We start from the raw sequence: 18439 nt of genomic DNA on the forward strand, positions 1-18439 counted from the left end.
AATTTTTATATATTGATGTTAAATAAAAATTGTGGAAAAAAGCGCAGTAAAATATTTAAAATAAATAAAAAGTTAAAAATATTAATTTTTAATTATCATTAATTAAATGAGAAAAAATATATAACAAAAAATATAACAAAATATGTTAAATAAATTAAATGATTATTTTGAAAACACATACAGTTAATAGATAAAACAATAAATAAGGTGTTATTTACAAAAAAAAAACAACAAAATACATTAAATTTATTATTCCATATAAAAAGTGTCACAATGATAATTTAGATAACATATACCAATATTTATCACACCCATCATATTGTGAGTGGGAGATATCTGATCAAGAATCCTTGATTTAGTGACGTTTGTAGAAAAACCTCAGTTTTGATATTAATAAGTTTTCTTATAATACCCACTTTTTCAAACAGTCACTATGGAAAATAGAGAATCCCATATTTATTTAAAATCCCACAGATTTCATTTATTTATTTAATAGATTTTATCTCGTCTTAAATTGATATTATACATAAATTTGTTTCAGTCAAATTAAAATTAAATGTATTATTGGTTAATTTCTTTTTTAGTTGAATTCCTTTATGGACCCACTCTAGTAGGTTATGAAAATGACGAAAACCTACTCTAGATTAATTGAGAAAAAAAGAAATTATCCTTTGATACAAAATATGCCCTATAGTATGTAAGGCTTTCGTCTAACCCTCTACTCAAAATTATGAGGAAGACCGATCAAAACGAACTTCAGCAGAGACACTTGAAGAGAATTTCTTCTTCTTATGTGGAAGCTCAAAAATAAGTAAGTAATGTATAACTCAAATGGTTGATATTAGTGTTACATTGGACTTAGGTTTTACAAGTATTATGGAAATTTTTGATGTTTTATATCACATTAAAGATATATCCAAGCTGACACCATTGATACTTTAATTTTTTTTAAAATAATGAAAATTACAATAGACATTTTATAACCCGATATATGACCTACAAATATTAGTCTTACTGGTACATTTGCCAGTGATTGCTTATTTATGACATGTCACACAAGTTGTGTCACTTCAAAACATAGAAAAAAACTTAAACAAATTACACAATTGGACAAAATATCGAGAAATTACATTTTATTAAAGCCATTGTAAAATACCTATAATTGGTCTAGTCTTGTAAAACAGTACAGCTTGATTCTAAAGTGAATCAGAAGCAGTGTGCTATACCAAAGGCTTAGTAAGTTTAATAAACTTTGCTGGATCTCAACTGAATAGTAAAAATTCGAATCTATAAATTGAGAAACGAAACTCAAGTTTAATACTTGGGGTATTCACTATCTCGAGTAACGAATTTAACAGCCAAGTAACATAGTAATAGTGTGTTCCCACTGTCTTCTTTAAAGCAATTTGTATAAACAAGGTCGCTAATGTAATTTGATTAGCCATGCTTTTTAACTTAGTTAAGAATAAATCAAAGGAAATTATATCAAAAATGTCGAATGTAACATTGCAAATTATATTATTCAAAAGGGAAATGATCGAAATTTGATATGTCGAAACGGTTAATTCTAATTTTAGTCCAGCTAGAGACTTAGTCAAGTTTATAGAGCTTGGTTTTGGTAATGACACTTATGCCAATGGAAACGACCAAATCTTAATTCGATTGCATTGATTTAGCTGCAATGGGACAATGGCATAACACTGCAAAGCAGCAAGAACAAAATATGTTTAATGGTAAGTTTGTGCCTGAATTTTATTGTCGTAATTTACAATGTTACTATATTACTCGATTACTGACCTCGTTACTTGAGACCATAAATATCTTTATTATGTTTACACTTTAAATTATTAATACTTATCAAAATATTTTTGTATGGATTTTATATAGATTATTTAAAGAAAACTGCCATATATTGTAGCATATTCATCTAATTAGTAGTGATTGTGTAAATGTATTGCAAGTTTTCGTTGTTAAGAATTGATTTATGATATATGGACAATAAAACCAATATTCTTATTTCATTTATTTATAAATGAAATTTCCTTATATCAAAATAGAAATAAATTCCAAATTGGCAGCACTGGTTGCATAGAAGTATAGTTGGGAGACAGAGTACATATTTTCAGTATGTATGGCAACGAGCCCTTCTCGAATTAATATCATTCAAAGATCAGGAAAGATTTGGGATATATATTTCATCCAACTTCTAGATAGTTTTAATTAGTATATTTGCAGCACTGGTTGCATAGAAGTTTAGCTGGAAGACAGAGTAAATGTTTCAGCATGGCAACGAGTCATACTATCGAATTAATATCATTCAAAGATCAGGAAAGATTTGGGATATATATAAAGTTTTTGGATTCATCTAGTTTCTAGATAGTTTCAATTATTTTATTTGGTGGAAATTTTTTTGAGTTTAATATATTATAAATCCCATTAATTAAAAGATTAAATTAATAACTCTTTTATTACATGTATCATTATATATGTTAATATATATAATATATATATAATATACGTATAATATAATAAGTTAATAAAATTTGGTGCTGTTGTTGTGATTTAAGTTAGTGCTGTTACGCACTTTTATTCTATTGTGGCTGGGGGGCTTATCCCTGCTACACACTAAACTTTAACTATACTAGAATCATTATCATTTATTTATTTTCTAACTGATGACGGACCGTAGATCAGCATATCATCCTGTGCATCCTGAGGTGGACTTAAGGTTAGAGCGGGGTTGGGCAACGTATCAACTTTTGTGAATAATTTTAGGGCTCTCTATCATTTTTATATATATATATATTTTTTTGTTTTGATATTGTGACACTTTGAAATAGAAAATTTTATATATAAAGTAAAATAATTTCAAAATCAATATTTTTATTTATATATAAATTTATTTCAAAAATAAAAAATTAAAAAAAATAAAAATAAGAAGCAGTTTTGTTGCTGTTATTGTTAATTAAGTGCAAATTTTTTTTTTAACATTGCAGAAGCAAAAAGCATTTTAAACTAAAATTTCATTAAATAAAATTAATTTTTTTTTTATATTTTGTATATATATATTTATATTTTTATACAAAAAATAACTCGTGGTGTGATTTTGCGTGAATTTTACATATGTTTTCATCGAATAAACTCTTTAAATAAATTATAAACTCTTTGCTGAAAAGATTTTGGTATTAATTAAAACGTGCCGATATCGAATTGTTTTATATATAATTAAAAAACATTTGTCAAAATAAATGGCTAAGCATTAAAAAAATTATTAAAAGCTAAAATTTGAAAACAAATACATATACAATGTTTAAATATATATGTATATGTATATATATTTATGAACATTTTGCTTTAGAAATAAAACATGCGAAACTTTTACAAAATTAGTTCTCATTTTTTGTTTATATTTAAATTATTTTCTTATTGTGATTGATGGTTCGATTTTAAGTGGTTTTTATGTAAGTATTTACAATGATTTCACTTATTGTTTTTATCTGAAATTGTTTAAATTTCGACGGAATTAAGTATCGAAAATATGTTTACATTTAGTAGGTGAATTGCGTTTTAGTGAGAGTTTAGTAACCTTTTCTATTTTTAGTTTTGTGATCCCTATATTATAGTAAGTGGATGGATGGGTACTCATTTCCGTTATCTTTAAATAATATTGGAAGAGTGTTTTAAAAATATTTTAGTAGTAAATACAGTTTCTCCTCTTTAAATAGAATGCAGACTTACGAAACGAAACTCATTTATATTAATTATTTTATCTTTAATTTAATTATTGTTAATACCCCAATTTTAATTTCAACGAATAATATAATAATTTATATTATATATTACATTATATATATTATGTTAATAATATAAAATTAAAGATAATATACACTGATTACTTTTAAAAAATTGTTCTCAAAACTATTCGAAATTCCACAAAATAATTTTGAATTAATTTATATTGGATATTATACTAAGCAAGTAAATATTTTTTAACAAAGCTGGTATTTTATTTTTAAGTGTGTCGTCTTCTCAAAAGAAAGATGTTTGTGCGCTATATATTTCGGACCTTTTCGTACTTCTCTAGACTCGTCTGGTACACGAACAATATCTCATCCATTATCACGCGTCATTATTCGTGTTCAAATGAGTTTTGGTGCACCAGGCTGTCACACCAATCGATTGCAATCTAACCTAACCTTGTAAATAGGAATAGGAATAGAAAATAACAGGGTACTAGCTCCCATTTGAGCAGAGCACTGCGACCATGATTGATCTTTTGAGCTACAACAGACCCTAACTGAACAAAAGACATTCCGCCCTTCGAATGAAGATCAAAATGTCGGTTGTTGAGGACCTCCTAATGTCGGAAGGTGAAAGCAATTCCCGACCCAGTGATTTCCTCCTGGCCCAGATCAAAGCTGGGCAATCACATAGAATGTGGCTGGTTGTCTCCTCTGCCTCTAAGCAGAGTCTACAATCTATCTCTTCAGATAGGCCCACTTTGTTAAGATGGTAACGTAGCCCATGGTGACCCGTTAGATATCCCACTAGCAACCTCAACTCTGTTCTGCTGGAGGAGGATATCTTATTGTAACTATAAGGGAGAACCAGCTCTTTAGCCTGACGGTTACCTCGACTGTCGCGCCAGTAGCGACTTCTCTCGGTTGAGATCCAATCATTGATTAGAGACCTAGTTGTAGACCAACTTAATCCACAGAAAGGTTCTGGGCAACCTTGTAAATACTGGGTACTGATACTCTCAGCGAGTATATCAGGGATTTAAAAATAACTTCATATATCAGTTTCTCTATGGTTTTAATTATTTTATTCGGTTGAAATTTGTTCACTTTAATATATTGTGTTTGTAGTACAGTTATGTAGCACTTCCTTTCAGTTGTTTTTAATGTAGTTATACAACTCTATTTCTACAAATTACATTTAATGGAAACATTAAACTATACACAATAAATCCACTGTATTTAGGACATATAGCTAATATATTTCTTCAGTAAATATTGTTTTTTATATTTTTATAAAAAATATGTTTTTAAAATATTTTTATTTTTTTTGGAAATAATCACGGTTTTTTTTTGGTAACTATTTTGCTATTAATTAATTTAAAATTTCTATATAAGGAATAAGTAAAAAAAAGAGTTCATTAATATGTAAATAATGTATTTTTAATCCCAATTATCTTATTACATAAAACTGCATAATAGATGTTAATACTTTGGTTTCTATTTCCAACCAATCAGTAATTTTTTAATATATTCAAATTCGATCCACTCACCCAAAGATTTTTATTATTTCATTACTTTGTATACCGATTTTCCAAGGATATCGTTTGAAGAACACAGTAAAGCATTTGAAGAAGTTGAATGAACAGTTGATTACTTCCAAAGATAAAAGTGCTCTAAACATGCAAATGGTATTGAAATACCATAAGATATTATCTAAATATCTCAGTGTTGTTTTGAAATTGCATTACCTTTCTATAAATTACTCTGTCGTTGATCAAAAATGCTTTCATGTGGGGTTTTCGATTGGTAACTCTGGATTCAATCTGTATTTAATCCCGATTTGTCAAATTTTGTATTCCATTTGAACATATTTAGGGTAATCTATTATTTTTGTAGTAGTCTTAGGATACACTTATATATTCGATATATACATATGTTGAATCAAATCAAATTTTATTTGTCAAGTCATATAAAACAGGATAACATGGTAATTTCAGGGTAATTGTGCTACTCTGGCAAAATATCTAAAGTGCTGCAAATTAATCTTGAGTATTATACGTTTCTCTCGAGATTTATCAATCGTAAATGATAATTGTATTAAGAGTAAATCTCGGTTGTAAAAGTTATCCCAGATCAACCAATCGAAAACGGCCTTAGTTTTAACTTGCAATTTCCAGAAATACTTTAAAGATTGTTAATAAAAATAGTATCATACTAATAGAAGCTGATAACTATAATCAATTAACTTCAACCTCATGTTATCGAGTATTTATAAGAACATTTCTGAAATCGGAAAAGAGTGATACTCAATAAATAATCGGTGTGGAGTCAGACGCTTCATTTCTTGACACAAAAAGTATTTTTGAAAAAATGGTATAAATGATTCTTTCACCCAACAAAGTTCTCACAAAATCGTAATATTGGTAACTACACATTTTAAGGTATAAGAAACTTAACACCTACAGGTGTGACAAAACATACTTCAAGGCATTTACAACAGTGGACCCCGACAATACCGACTGTTTTAACATGCCAGGTAATTCAAACTGATTGGTAAAAAATAATGACAGAAATCGATGGAATGATAGTCATTTGATTTTTTGAAAAACTAAGCTATGTGTTAACATTAGAATACACAAATTCTTTTTTATATATGGCAAAGAAGAGGAGAATCTCAAAACTACAAAAATATCAAATGTATTTAAATTATAGTTTTTTATGATATCTGTCAAGGCTTGCAGACTTAAAAAAATTCTTTAGATACATCATCACGTATAAAATTGGGTCGTAATCCTGATAAACAAATTCGGCATTTATTTATTAAATGCAAAAGGCAACGAGAGTATCAAAACCAAAAATAACGATTTTAGAACATTTGGACTAACTCACTTTATAAAAATGATAAATTTATAAGATCAGTTTTCTCAGGGTGATATAAATTTCAATCTTCTCATTCATGGTACCATACTGGATCATAATTTATGCGCAAGTCGAATTTGATGTGCAAGCTTTCCACTTCAAACTAAAGCAACTATATATGCCGGAGTAATAAATTTCTCTACATTATTTTTCAAGAAATTAAAAAAAAAAAATCAATAGTGGACCCACCACTAATAGTCACATTGACCAAATTCTGAACTTTAGTCTATGTATAAACAAACACAAATCTTGTGGTACCACAACGGGCCATTATTTGAGCTCAAGTGGCCTTTTTTGAGTACAAGGCCGACAACTTCAACATAACCTAACCTCATAGTGGATCTATTAAAACCCTGGACCCACTAATTAATTTCTGTTATCTCCGAAATTAATTATAACTTAGATAAAGATAATATTGTGTGATTTTAATATGACTCTCAGCTATTGTGATAAGCTAGAACGGTTTAGCCTATGGTTTTTTGAACAATCTGTGTATCTCCAGACTAAAGATATGCTCTTAATGGATATATGTATAGGTAAATATGTATACGATTTATATAGCAAAAGTTTTTATATGATTAAATGTTTTTTGTATATATACAAAATAATTTAGTGTGCACTTGAAGCATTTCTGGAGTCTTATGTGTTGTGCTTAGACTTATGCATGGATATTTGTAGCAGTGTAATAATTTAATTATTACTATATATAAAACTAAAAAACGAAAAAAGAAATTAAATAAAACTACACTACACCTAAACATAAAAAAATATTAACTTTGAACTTAAATGGATATACGAGTATTAGAAATAAAGGATTTAAATAGAAATGTAAACCAAAATGAACTTTAAGGTCTTTAAAAATTGTTTAAATTTTTTATATATAGAAATAGTATTTGTATATAAAAAAGATAATCAAAAAATTAAATAAAATTAAAGTATCTCAGCTAATAGTGTCCTTACTTGGAAGACTGTGACAGTGGCCCATAAAATGTTGTTGAAGTGTTTGCGATCACATTCGCATAGTGGATGTTTGCTGATTATTTCGGGACACGTACATTCACGTTCGAGTCCGGTATCGTCCAAAAATTTACAAAACTTACCGCCAAATAGATACATGCCCAGTATGCTGTAGGTTTATATATATATACGGTATATATATTTATATATACGAGTAGTAGTAGAGAATTAATTTAATTATAAAATGTTTTTGTTGTTGTTGTTTTATGTATCAATTTAGTATTATTTTTAATTTTTTTCTTAATTGAAAGCATATATATTTTTTGAGTTTCTCAATAACTGTACGAGTTTATAAACTGATTTGGGTTTTATATTGGGTTTTTGTGGAGGTACTGTATTCTGTTAATGTTTTTGGTACGCTATTAAAATAATTTGTGACGCTGACTTAAAAAGTAATTTGGGTTTCATAATTAATTAAAAAAATTTTGCTTCAAAAGGAACATAAATTAATTAAAAGCAGTTATGTACAATACGATTAGTTCTTATTGATAGCCTTGATTGAACGAGAAGTATGTTAATTTTTTAAAAAAATTCGTATATGTAATGAAATAAAAAAAAAAATAATAATAAAATTTTAAAATAAAGCAAATTCCTATATTGTTTTTCAGCATAAGCGAAATATTTAAATAAATTAAAACTTAAATTTCAGTTAATGATTGGATTGTATGAGTAGACTGGCAGCAGGAGTAGTAGGTATTAGTATTTAAAGTAAAGTATACAGTAGAGTTGTGTTACGTTTCATATGAATTTCAATATATAATCAATATATAAAATTTTGTACTCTAGAATGTTTTTATGTAATGAAATAGAAATATTTATAGTACATAAAGTAGTTAGAGTAATGAAGTATTTAACTAACAATTTAGTAAATAAATGCTTTAAAAGTGTAGTGCAACAGCAAAACATGCAACATCATTTTAACTTTGCAGCTCTTATAGAATATATGAGTACGAATATTAATATATAAGTAAATGGCTTAACATTATTATAACTAAAATAAAATATATTATATATTAAAAAATAATAAAAACATAATTTATATAATTCATTACGATACTCCATTATGTGGAGATTCCGATTCCCAGAGCGCTGTGCTTTAACAACGGATTTCTATAAATTTCAATACTCAGTCTTTTTCTTAAGTATGCTATAGTTTAGTTCTGGAGATAGTTCTGGAGACTTTAAGCTTGTAAGCGTTTTAAATTGATTAAGCCGAAAATTGTTGTCAAGTGTACACACGCCATCTAGTGGCAATTTATGTTGAGTTCATAAAACAATTTTTGGATTTTGTGTCCTTGAAACAGGTTTTTTTTTAAGAAAGACAATAAATAAAAAAGTATAATTTTTATATATAATGAATTTAATTAAATTGAACTATTTATTTAATTTCATTCCATATATTAATTTTTAATATGGATCCATAAAAACGACGAATCTAATATTTCTTTCTAAGTCTTGTTTAAATTAATAAGAATTGAAAAGTTCATCTGTATCTAGACTTTAATTTTAACGGTTCTATTTTTCTAAAATGTTGTTGTTAAGTGGCTTTTCTTATTAACACGGATCATGGTATATCAAAGACCTGAACATACTAAAAGTTTGACATTAAAATAATGTTCTATATCGGAAAATTTATCTACTTTAAGAAAATGAGAGTTATACTATATTTAGATAAGGTTCATTTGGTTGGCTGTTACCAACGCATAGAACTATGTGTTTCTACCGATATTAGTTAGAAATTAAACTCTATGTAGATTTTGTAATGGGAGTTTTATGGATCTAAGGAGTGCTTGAGACTTTTTCTGAGACAGAGGTAATAAGTGGACTTTTTTAAATCGTGTTTTTAGCTTATGTAGTCCACACACATTGTGCTATCAGATAGTCATTATAATCATTATTTGTATCTTTAGAAGTTAATGTAAATTGTTATATAAATCTGTAGCTGACGTGTGTAGCAAAAATAAGGTACATAAATTGATTCGTTCTTAATAAAATCGATATAATACTTATTACCAAATTGATAACTTGATATGAATTTGATTATAACTAATTTGTTATAATGAAATTGAATGCAGATAATGACCATTTAAAAGGACTAGACAATATCTAGGCATTGGCGCATTTAGTGGGTGAAGGAGGAGGGTGGTTTCGGGCATAAATTTCCTTTCATTCTTCACAATAAAATCTACAAATAATAAAAACTATAAATTCCTGATATACATGGGTCTTTTTATTTGAGTACAAATATTAGCCATAAGTTTTTTCAATGAAACCTTGGAAACACTGGAGGAACATGTAGTATATATTGTATGGTATATTGTAGTATATATTCCCCTATGGTACAATCCTGGCTACATCAATGCACCTTTAATAGTTGTTACTAAATTGTTAACATCCTGTGAATTCTTTGGCTTGGTCGTGTTGTTATGAAAATGGATGACGATACTCTAACGAAAAAGTTATATAAAGCGGCAGTTGGAGAAAGAAAGTGTGGAGGTACAGTGTGTCTTCGGTGGAATGAATAAATTGAGGGAGCACTTATCGCACTTGATGTACGAAACTGCAGACGGTGTGTAAGCAGCATAGGCGTCTGAAGAGGTGTTGTGGGTTGTAGACGGGATTTTTTGGGCATTTAGATAAGTAAGTAAGTAATTCTGATATCAATATATAGCGTGCTGAAGTGATTTGTTCAAAATATTGAAATCTACTAAAATCTGTTGTCAACTTGTAGCGACAGGGTTATCGAAACATCGTTATATTTATATATTGCTTAAATCATATAAAGTAACACTCGTGCCTTAAATTAAGTTTAAAGTATTTAATTTTTATAAAAAAATAATTTAAAATAATTACTTAATTAATGAAATTAAGTAAAATAATGAAAGTGAATGAAAATGATTTTAATTAATAAATTTTTCAATTTCTGTATTGATTTTCTGTATTGATTTTGTAAGGCATTAATGAAATCAAAATGCATTCAAAACGATTTCAAACAAATTCACGATTTTGGTGAGCTTCGTAACAGTTTGGAATACGATCATTTTACAACAACAAACTAAAAAACAACAAATTCTCAATTTCATATTTAAAATATTTTAATTCAAGCTTACCTGTGTCTTGATACATTATACTGTGCTTTGGTTTCAAAAACGAAATTCTTAAGCCTTAGTCGAAAGATACAAAACTTAAACATGCAACTACGGAAGAAGATTGGACTTACGAATCAATAGCTAATGTTTTCAAAAAATTATTTCAAAACATTTTATTTTAATCATACAATTCCTACTATTTTTTTTACAATCAATTAACTATTCAGTGTGTTGAAAAAATATTACATTTGTTGTAAAATTTACTTAAACAAAATTCACTCAAACAATTAGAAAATACTTAAAATATCTACAATTTACTTTCCACCTAAATTAGAACGGAACACACACCGCAAACTCCAAAATCAAAATACTCAATAACAGCTTAGCTAACAATTCAAATAAGTTTTGTTTATAATAACATATTAAACTATAAATAAAATTATATTAAATTATAAAAAAAAAAATAATAAAATAAAATTAATATTACTTTAAAATATTATATGATTGATTTCCTAAAATGCAAAAACACACACACTGATAAAAAAATAATTAAAAGCAAAAGGGCTTAGTAGAAGCATTGAGAACAATTAAAAAATAAATTAAAAAAAATTATAACACACCATAAATTATATGTAAAATTTTATAAACAAATATGTTGCAACATTTATTATATATATAAAATATTTTTAAAAAAAATTCTTAGCAATTCTACCTGAAATACAGTGACGAGCGCCCATAGAAGGCTGTCGAAATTCTTACGATCGCATATCGTCTCTCCATTAACTTTCTCGCAGAATTTACATCCGAATAGATTCATGCCGAGTATACTAAATTGATGTTTTGATTTATTGTTTGATAATTCATTCATTCATTGTTGTTGTTTTGTTATAGTTTTAAACGATTTCAAAATTGTTTTATAAAAGATTTTTAGAGGGGAATTTTTAAATTTTTTTTTATATTAATATATTTATTTTGTTTATATATATTTAGGTATTTAATTAATATTTAATGGAAAAGAAAGAGAAGAGAGATAAACAGTGAGACAGAGATAGAGATAGAGACAGATAGATAGATAGATATAGAGTAAAAGAGATAGATAAGACGTACAATGCAGTAAACGTATACGAAAATTATACAAAAAAGCAGTAAGAAGAAAATTACAAAGATTGAAAGCTTTGCAAAAATTAGTTTTAATTAAGAAAAAAAATTAATAATCAAAATTTTGAACTATTTGCTATTTATTTGGAATAAATCTATTAGGGTTAAACGTGGAGAAAATTGATTATTGAAAACATTTTAAGTTTTTTACTTAATTTAAAATTATTTTTTGTATATAAAATGCGAAAAATTTTCTTTTAAAAATTAATTTTCTTTTTAATTTTAATGATAACAGACGGACAATTAAACACAGAACTGATTGAGACAATTAATAAATAAAATATTATATTTAATTTGTAATAATTATATTATAAGTATATCGGGTTAAACGTGGGGAAAATTGATTATTGAAAACATTCTAAGTTTTTTACTTAATTTAAAATTATTTTTTGTATACAAAATGCGAAAAATTTTCTTTTAAAAATTAATTTTCTTTTTAATTTTAATGATAACAGACGGACAATTAAACACAGAACTGATTGAGACAATTAATAAATAAAATATTATATTTAATTTGTAATAATTATATTATAAGTATATCGGAAGAATAAGTAAAAATATATATATGCATTGTATGCCTAATAGCAATATTTAAACTAATTTATCAAAACTTTTAAATCTATTTACACTAGAGGAAAAAACATAGGTCAGTTCAATATATAAATCAATTATAAAAACCTTTTATATTATTGGTTTAAACGAGTAAAAAAATATCAAGTAATCCTTATATATGCTGTAAGCTTATGTTGGAACAGATGAATTCAAAAATTATAGCTCAAAGTTAATTTCTTGAATCTTCTGTAAAGTGATTGCTAGGTCATAAGGAGAACTTATAAATTATTAAAGAATTAACTGCAACTAGGTATATAGAAAACTAAGTATATTATAGTTGATAAGACTATCATTACAAACGCTAGCAAATTTTCCACCGGATGATTTTGGTATAAAGAACGGTTCGTAACAAGTCCAATAGCTATTCTAATTTTTTTATTTGCACAATTTTAATTCTACACAAAGTTTCCTTAATTTATCACTTATAATTAGACGTAATTCGGTAAACCTAAAACTTAAAAAACATCAAGACTGTTTTATGAACGCTCTGTTTTTGTTGATATATTTTTGAGAAACAAAATATTTAGAAATATAATCTTTAGGTAAAATGCCTATTACTACTGATGTTATATATGTCGTTTTTTTGGACCGTCCCAAATATAAAATTGGAATACTTCATAAAAAGTATTTAGTAATCGAGATTCAGTATTAAACGATAAGCGGGATGCAAAAGAGAGGTTCTAAAAAACCTTCCGGTAAAAAACTGTCGAAATATCAAAAACAGCTCATTAAAATAGGTTTTTTTTTTTTTTTTTTGGTGAGGAGGTGGAATGCTTTATGCACCGTCAAACCGACCCTCGTCGGAATGGTGTGCCCGACTCCCTAACATTAATATGTAGTATACGGACTAAAACATCCCCTCTTCAGCGAGGCTTATTCCCCCTCGGAACCGCTTTCGCATTACTTCGATTATTAAAATAGGTTAAGTCATATCATATAAATGTCTTTTAAATTTACATTAAGACACATTAAGTATTAAGACACTTTGTGCATAACTTTTTTTAGTGCGCAAAAATTGGTTAAATTGGTAAATTATAGTTCTGAATCCATTTATGAATCTTATATAGAAAAATGTTCAATTAACTTTTTGGAAAATTTGTAAATTATTTATTAGTCATTCTCTTACACTCGGCTTTTTGCTTAAATTGAAGCAACCTATCGACCAGGAGCGACATGTAGTAATTAGTTATAACGAAGTACGAATAAGAAACTTGTGTAATATACATAGTATATGAGGTAGTCACGTGACAGTTCTAGAATTACCGATATATGTATATTCAAAGGACTAACTTATCTATGAAGGCTGTAGTAGTGTAAGTGCTAGCTACCTAACTGCTGACACAGTTAAGTTAAAAATAAGCTGTGTTATGATTACTAAAAATAAACTATTTTTCTAGCAAGATTACCTATGCAAACAACAAGAAGTTAACTGCGATCTAAAAGACTAGTAAGAAGCTGAAAGAACTTGATAACTGGTTAATTTTGTATTATATAGTTATATATGTATACAGTTATTTTTTTTATAATTTTTCGCTGCATGACATCCGTCTATTGACGGAAATAGTCTACTTTGAGTAATGCAAATATTAAACTCTACTAGGTTAGGTTAGGTCATACCGGCGATCTCAAGGGATCCACTTAAGCCTATTGTGTTACTGTATAATAAACAACTCAAGAGTTAGAACTATTCAGAACCTTTGGTAAAGCTTATAATGCTATTCAGAAGGAGGTCTTGCAGTTCGCCAAGCTCGTTAAAAAAGAAAGCCCCTAAAGTTATAAAACGGCGACTCGTTGGACAGAAATAAAGCAGATGGGAAGCATTTTCAGCGTCCTCTTCACTTCACAACTGCAGCAACTATGGTTTAAAAGGAGATTTAGTCTCGTAGCATGGTTAAAAGTCTACTAATTTGATTCATTTTATAATTTAGATTTTAGAACTTGTTTTTTTAATAATACCGATATATATTACAATTCTCTATTGACATTAAGTAATATTTTTTTTGGTACATATCATTCTAGAATATAAAAAAATTAATATGGTTATTTATTTTGTAATGTAAATATTAAAACTCTATAAATTAATTAATGTTATCAATCATATTTTAAAACTTTTCGCTTGGTTTTTTATTAATTCTTGCTAATCCCTGTCATATTAATTTTATTCGTATTATATTAATTAATATAATATATTAATCATACCTGCCTATTAACATTCAATACTATTTTTGTAAATTTTTTGAAGAAGTTTTTGGGAAATATTTAATATGCTTATTTCGAGCAAAAGATATATTTAAAAAAAATTTTAATTTTAAACTGCAAGAGTTATATTTTTTTAAATTATATTAATATTTCAATTTTTTTAAATATTGTTTACAGTTTCTTGAAATATTGCTTATAGAAAAATTAATTTGTAATAAAAATCAATTTTAATATTTTAGTTTATTTAAATATTGCTTATAAAAATATTAATTTCTAATTATAAAATTAATTTTAATATTTTAATATTTTAATTTTTTAAAAATACTGTTCTGTAAACACTGATTTTTAATTAAAACTCAGTTTTAATATTTTTAAATATTGCTTACAGAAAAATTAATTTTTAATTAAAAATCAATTTTAAAATTTAAATTTTGTTGAAATATTGCTTATAGAAAAATTAATTTGTAATAAAAATGAATTTAAATATTTCAGTTTATTTAAATATTGCTTATAGAAAAATTAATTTTTAATTATAAATTAATTTTAATATTTTAATTTTTTAAAATACTGTTCTGTAAACATTGATTTTTAATTAAAACTCAGTTTTAAGATTTAAATTTTTTTAAATATTCCTTACAGAAAAATTAATTTTTAATTAAAAATCAATTTAAATATATCAATGTTTTCAAACATTGCTTACAGAAAAATTAATTTTTAATTAAAAATCTATTTTAATATTTAAATTTTTTGGAAATATTGCTTATAGAAAAATTAATTTGTAATAAAAATCAATTTAAATATTTCAGTTTATTTAAATATTGCTTATAGAAAAATTAATTTTTAATTAAAAATCAATTTTAACGTTTAAATTTTCATGAAATATTGCTTATGGAAAAATTAATTTGCAATTAGAATCAATTTTAAAATTTAAAATAATTAATTCGTTTTCTAATATTGTTTACAGAAAAATTAATTTTTAATAAAAATTTTTAATCAAACTTAATTTTAATATTTTCGATTTTTAAATATGGCTCGAAGAAAAATTAATTTTTAATTAGAATTCAATTTTAATATTTTAGTTTTTTAAATATTACTTACAGGAAAATTAATTTTAATATAAAAATTAATTTTAATATTTAAGTTTTTCTTTTTTGAAATATTAATATTAATTAATATTTAATTGAAAATTAATTTTAATATTTTAAATCTTTTTTAAATATTGCTTTTGTCCCGCAATTTATTTTTTGCTATATAATAGATTTTATTTTTATTAGAACCGTAGAATAATTTAATATAACAAAATCAAAAAACAAAATTTTTGTATATAAATTAGAACTATAAAATAAAATCAAATAAATTATGTAAAAATAAAATAAAAATTGATATATCCTAAAACATAATAGTACTCTTAAATGAGAAGCTTAAAGCTAGAAGAATATTTTTAGAAAGATTTTTTATTATTTTTTTATATGTATTTTGTTTATAGTAATTTGAAATATTTTTTTTTGTTTAAATTATGTTTTTTTTTGTTTTAATTTTAAATTATAGTATTTAAATTAAGTATTTGTAAATATGTAAGTTGGTATATTTTCTAACTACTTTAGGCAACAATGAAACTAACTAACTTCGGAATTATGAATCAATTGACTACACAAATAGCAAAGTTTTTATTATAATTTTAAATAATTCAATATATATTTTAATAGTAAATACGCTAATATTCTAAAGCTAATACACACATTTATAAAAATCTATGATACTTTTGATGTGGTTATAAATAAATATGTATCTGATGTTGTGTAAAATACTAAAAGGTATTTAAGAGAAAATAAAATTTATATCTCAAAGTAAACAAAGCATCGAATATACTCGTAATGTTGTAAAGATCTTCAAAATTACAAAGAGAGAACATAGTAATAGTAATAGTAAAAAATTGACCAAGTATAGTTAAAGATATAATTCGTATTCGGTGTTAAAAGTATATAAAATAGTGAATATTGTAAAAAAATGAGCATAAATGTGTAAAACGTGTAAAACGTGTAAAGATATAAAAAAGTTGAAATATGTCAAATATAATTTAAATTCATTTAAATTCAAAGTGTAAAAAGCTTGCTAGCTACTTGCGAATGGACAGACACTGATGGCAAATACTTAAGGTACATACTATAAAACTAATTTAAAATAGCAGAAAATAGATGAAATTGGAGTAGCATGAAATAGATGAGGAATGTACGCTGGGGTGTTGAGATACTTAAGTATGTAAATAAAATGAACATGAACTTATGAACTTAGTTAGGCTAAAAGGGTTGTACTTAAAGTAATAAATTGTACATAAATTAAACTAAATATTGTGGAGCTGGGATAACGTATCTAAGCGGGGTACCCTTGAAGCTTTAACTATTAAGCTGAATTTAATTTCTCAAAAATTTTTTTTTTATTATAAGTAATAACTGCAGTAATTTGGTAAAACTAATTACATTTTTTTCTGCTTTTTTTTTTCTGGGAGTAAAAATATAAAGTAGTTGTACGTTAATATCCTAAATTAATTGAAAAGGTTTTGACTTAAGGTACAAAGCGCTTCATTTATTTATATTAATAATGATGTAATTACTTTTAATTTGGCGAACTCACCTGAATATGAAAATAAAGAGCACTAACAGCGAAAAGAACACCGCAACGTTGTCCATGGTCCGCAGCATAACGAATAATTGCCGGCGTAAATTGGGCATGAACCGCACAAGCTTCAAGATGCGCAACAAACGAAACGTACGCAATACCGAAAGACCGGAACCACCGCCTCCGGTGCCGTTGCCCAGAAATTGCTGACATATTTCAATGACGCTGTTAATGTAAAATTCATATAATATCAGTTTACTTAATTTTAGTTATTTTTAGAAAATGTTTTCAGACTATTAAAATTTCTTAAATAAAAATCTTTAAATTCTTGAAAATTAAATTTTCGACTTCAGTATTTCGCCTCTTCCCAGAGACGTTCTACACAGCGTCCGACATGCTCAGGGAACACTACTCATACTACTGTGTTAAGGCAACTGCTGACATATGCAATTGGTGTAAGTTTAGAGCCAAGAATGCACATTGCAATGTCGCATTTGTTGCATAGCAAAAATGTGAGGAATTTGCATTTTTTGCATTGGTTAGTAAATTTCAACTCAGCAAGTTTCTAGACAAAATGTGGACGTCCACATATAATTTTCCACTGCAACAAGTGTTGAGTGTCTAAGCAAAGATTGTAGGAATTAAATCTGAAATTATGAAACACTTGTGGACATTAAAATAAATGAATTTATTAACATTAAACAGAAGCATTGTCATGATAGAGTACTAAACTCTATGCTTCGACTAGAAGCGCCCTATGTGCGGACGAGTACAAAAGGACCTTTATATTTAATCCCAAAGGAAGAGTGGAATTATTCGAATAATAAAAATCTTCCATTTGAAACTGGAATTAAAGAGTTTTGTCGTCTTTATTTTTTTTTTTGTACGATAAAATTGAAATAAATACTTTATTAATATATATCACCATGATTAAAGTTTTAGCAATATATTTACAATTAAAAAGTATGTACATTCTGCTCAAAAAGTAGCTGGATTTTGTTGTTTGTTAACTACTCCTTAAGTAATAGACCTTTTTAAAAAATTTTTTGTTATGTTGGTACACCCTTTCCTGACATATGGTACAAATTT

General features: G+C 26.1%; 1 protein-coding gene across 1 annotated transcript in view; it reads right to left on the bottom strand.

The window, feature by feature from the left end:
- LOC119669330 (voltage-dependent T-type calcium channel subunit alpha-1H) overlaps positions 1-18439 on the bottom strand; it is a 77763-nt gene that overhangs the window by 11404 nt on the left and 47920 nt on the right. Inside the window, exons 9-10 of the mRNA XM_038079171.1 lie at positions 17366-17575; positions 7620-7785 (exon numbers count right to left, since the gene is read on the bottom strand). Of these exons, the coding sequence (XP_037935099.1) occupies positions 7620-7785; positions 17366-17575 (376 nt within the window). The remainder of the gene's footprint in view (positions 1-7619; positions 7786-17365; positions 17576-18439) is intronic.

This window comes from Teleopsis dalmanni, chromosome 1 (genome assembly GCF_002237135.1).
Source record: "Teleopsis dalmanni isolate 2A chromosome 1, ASM223713v2, whole genome shotgun sequence".
In the NCBI taxonomy this organism is placed as follows: Eukaryota; Metazoa; Arthropoda; class Insecta; order Diptera; family Diopsidae; genus Teleopsis; species Teleopsis dalmanni.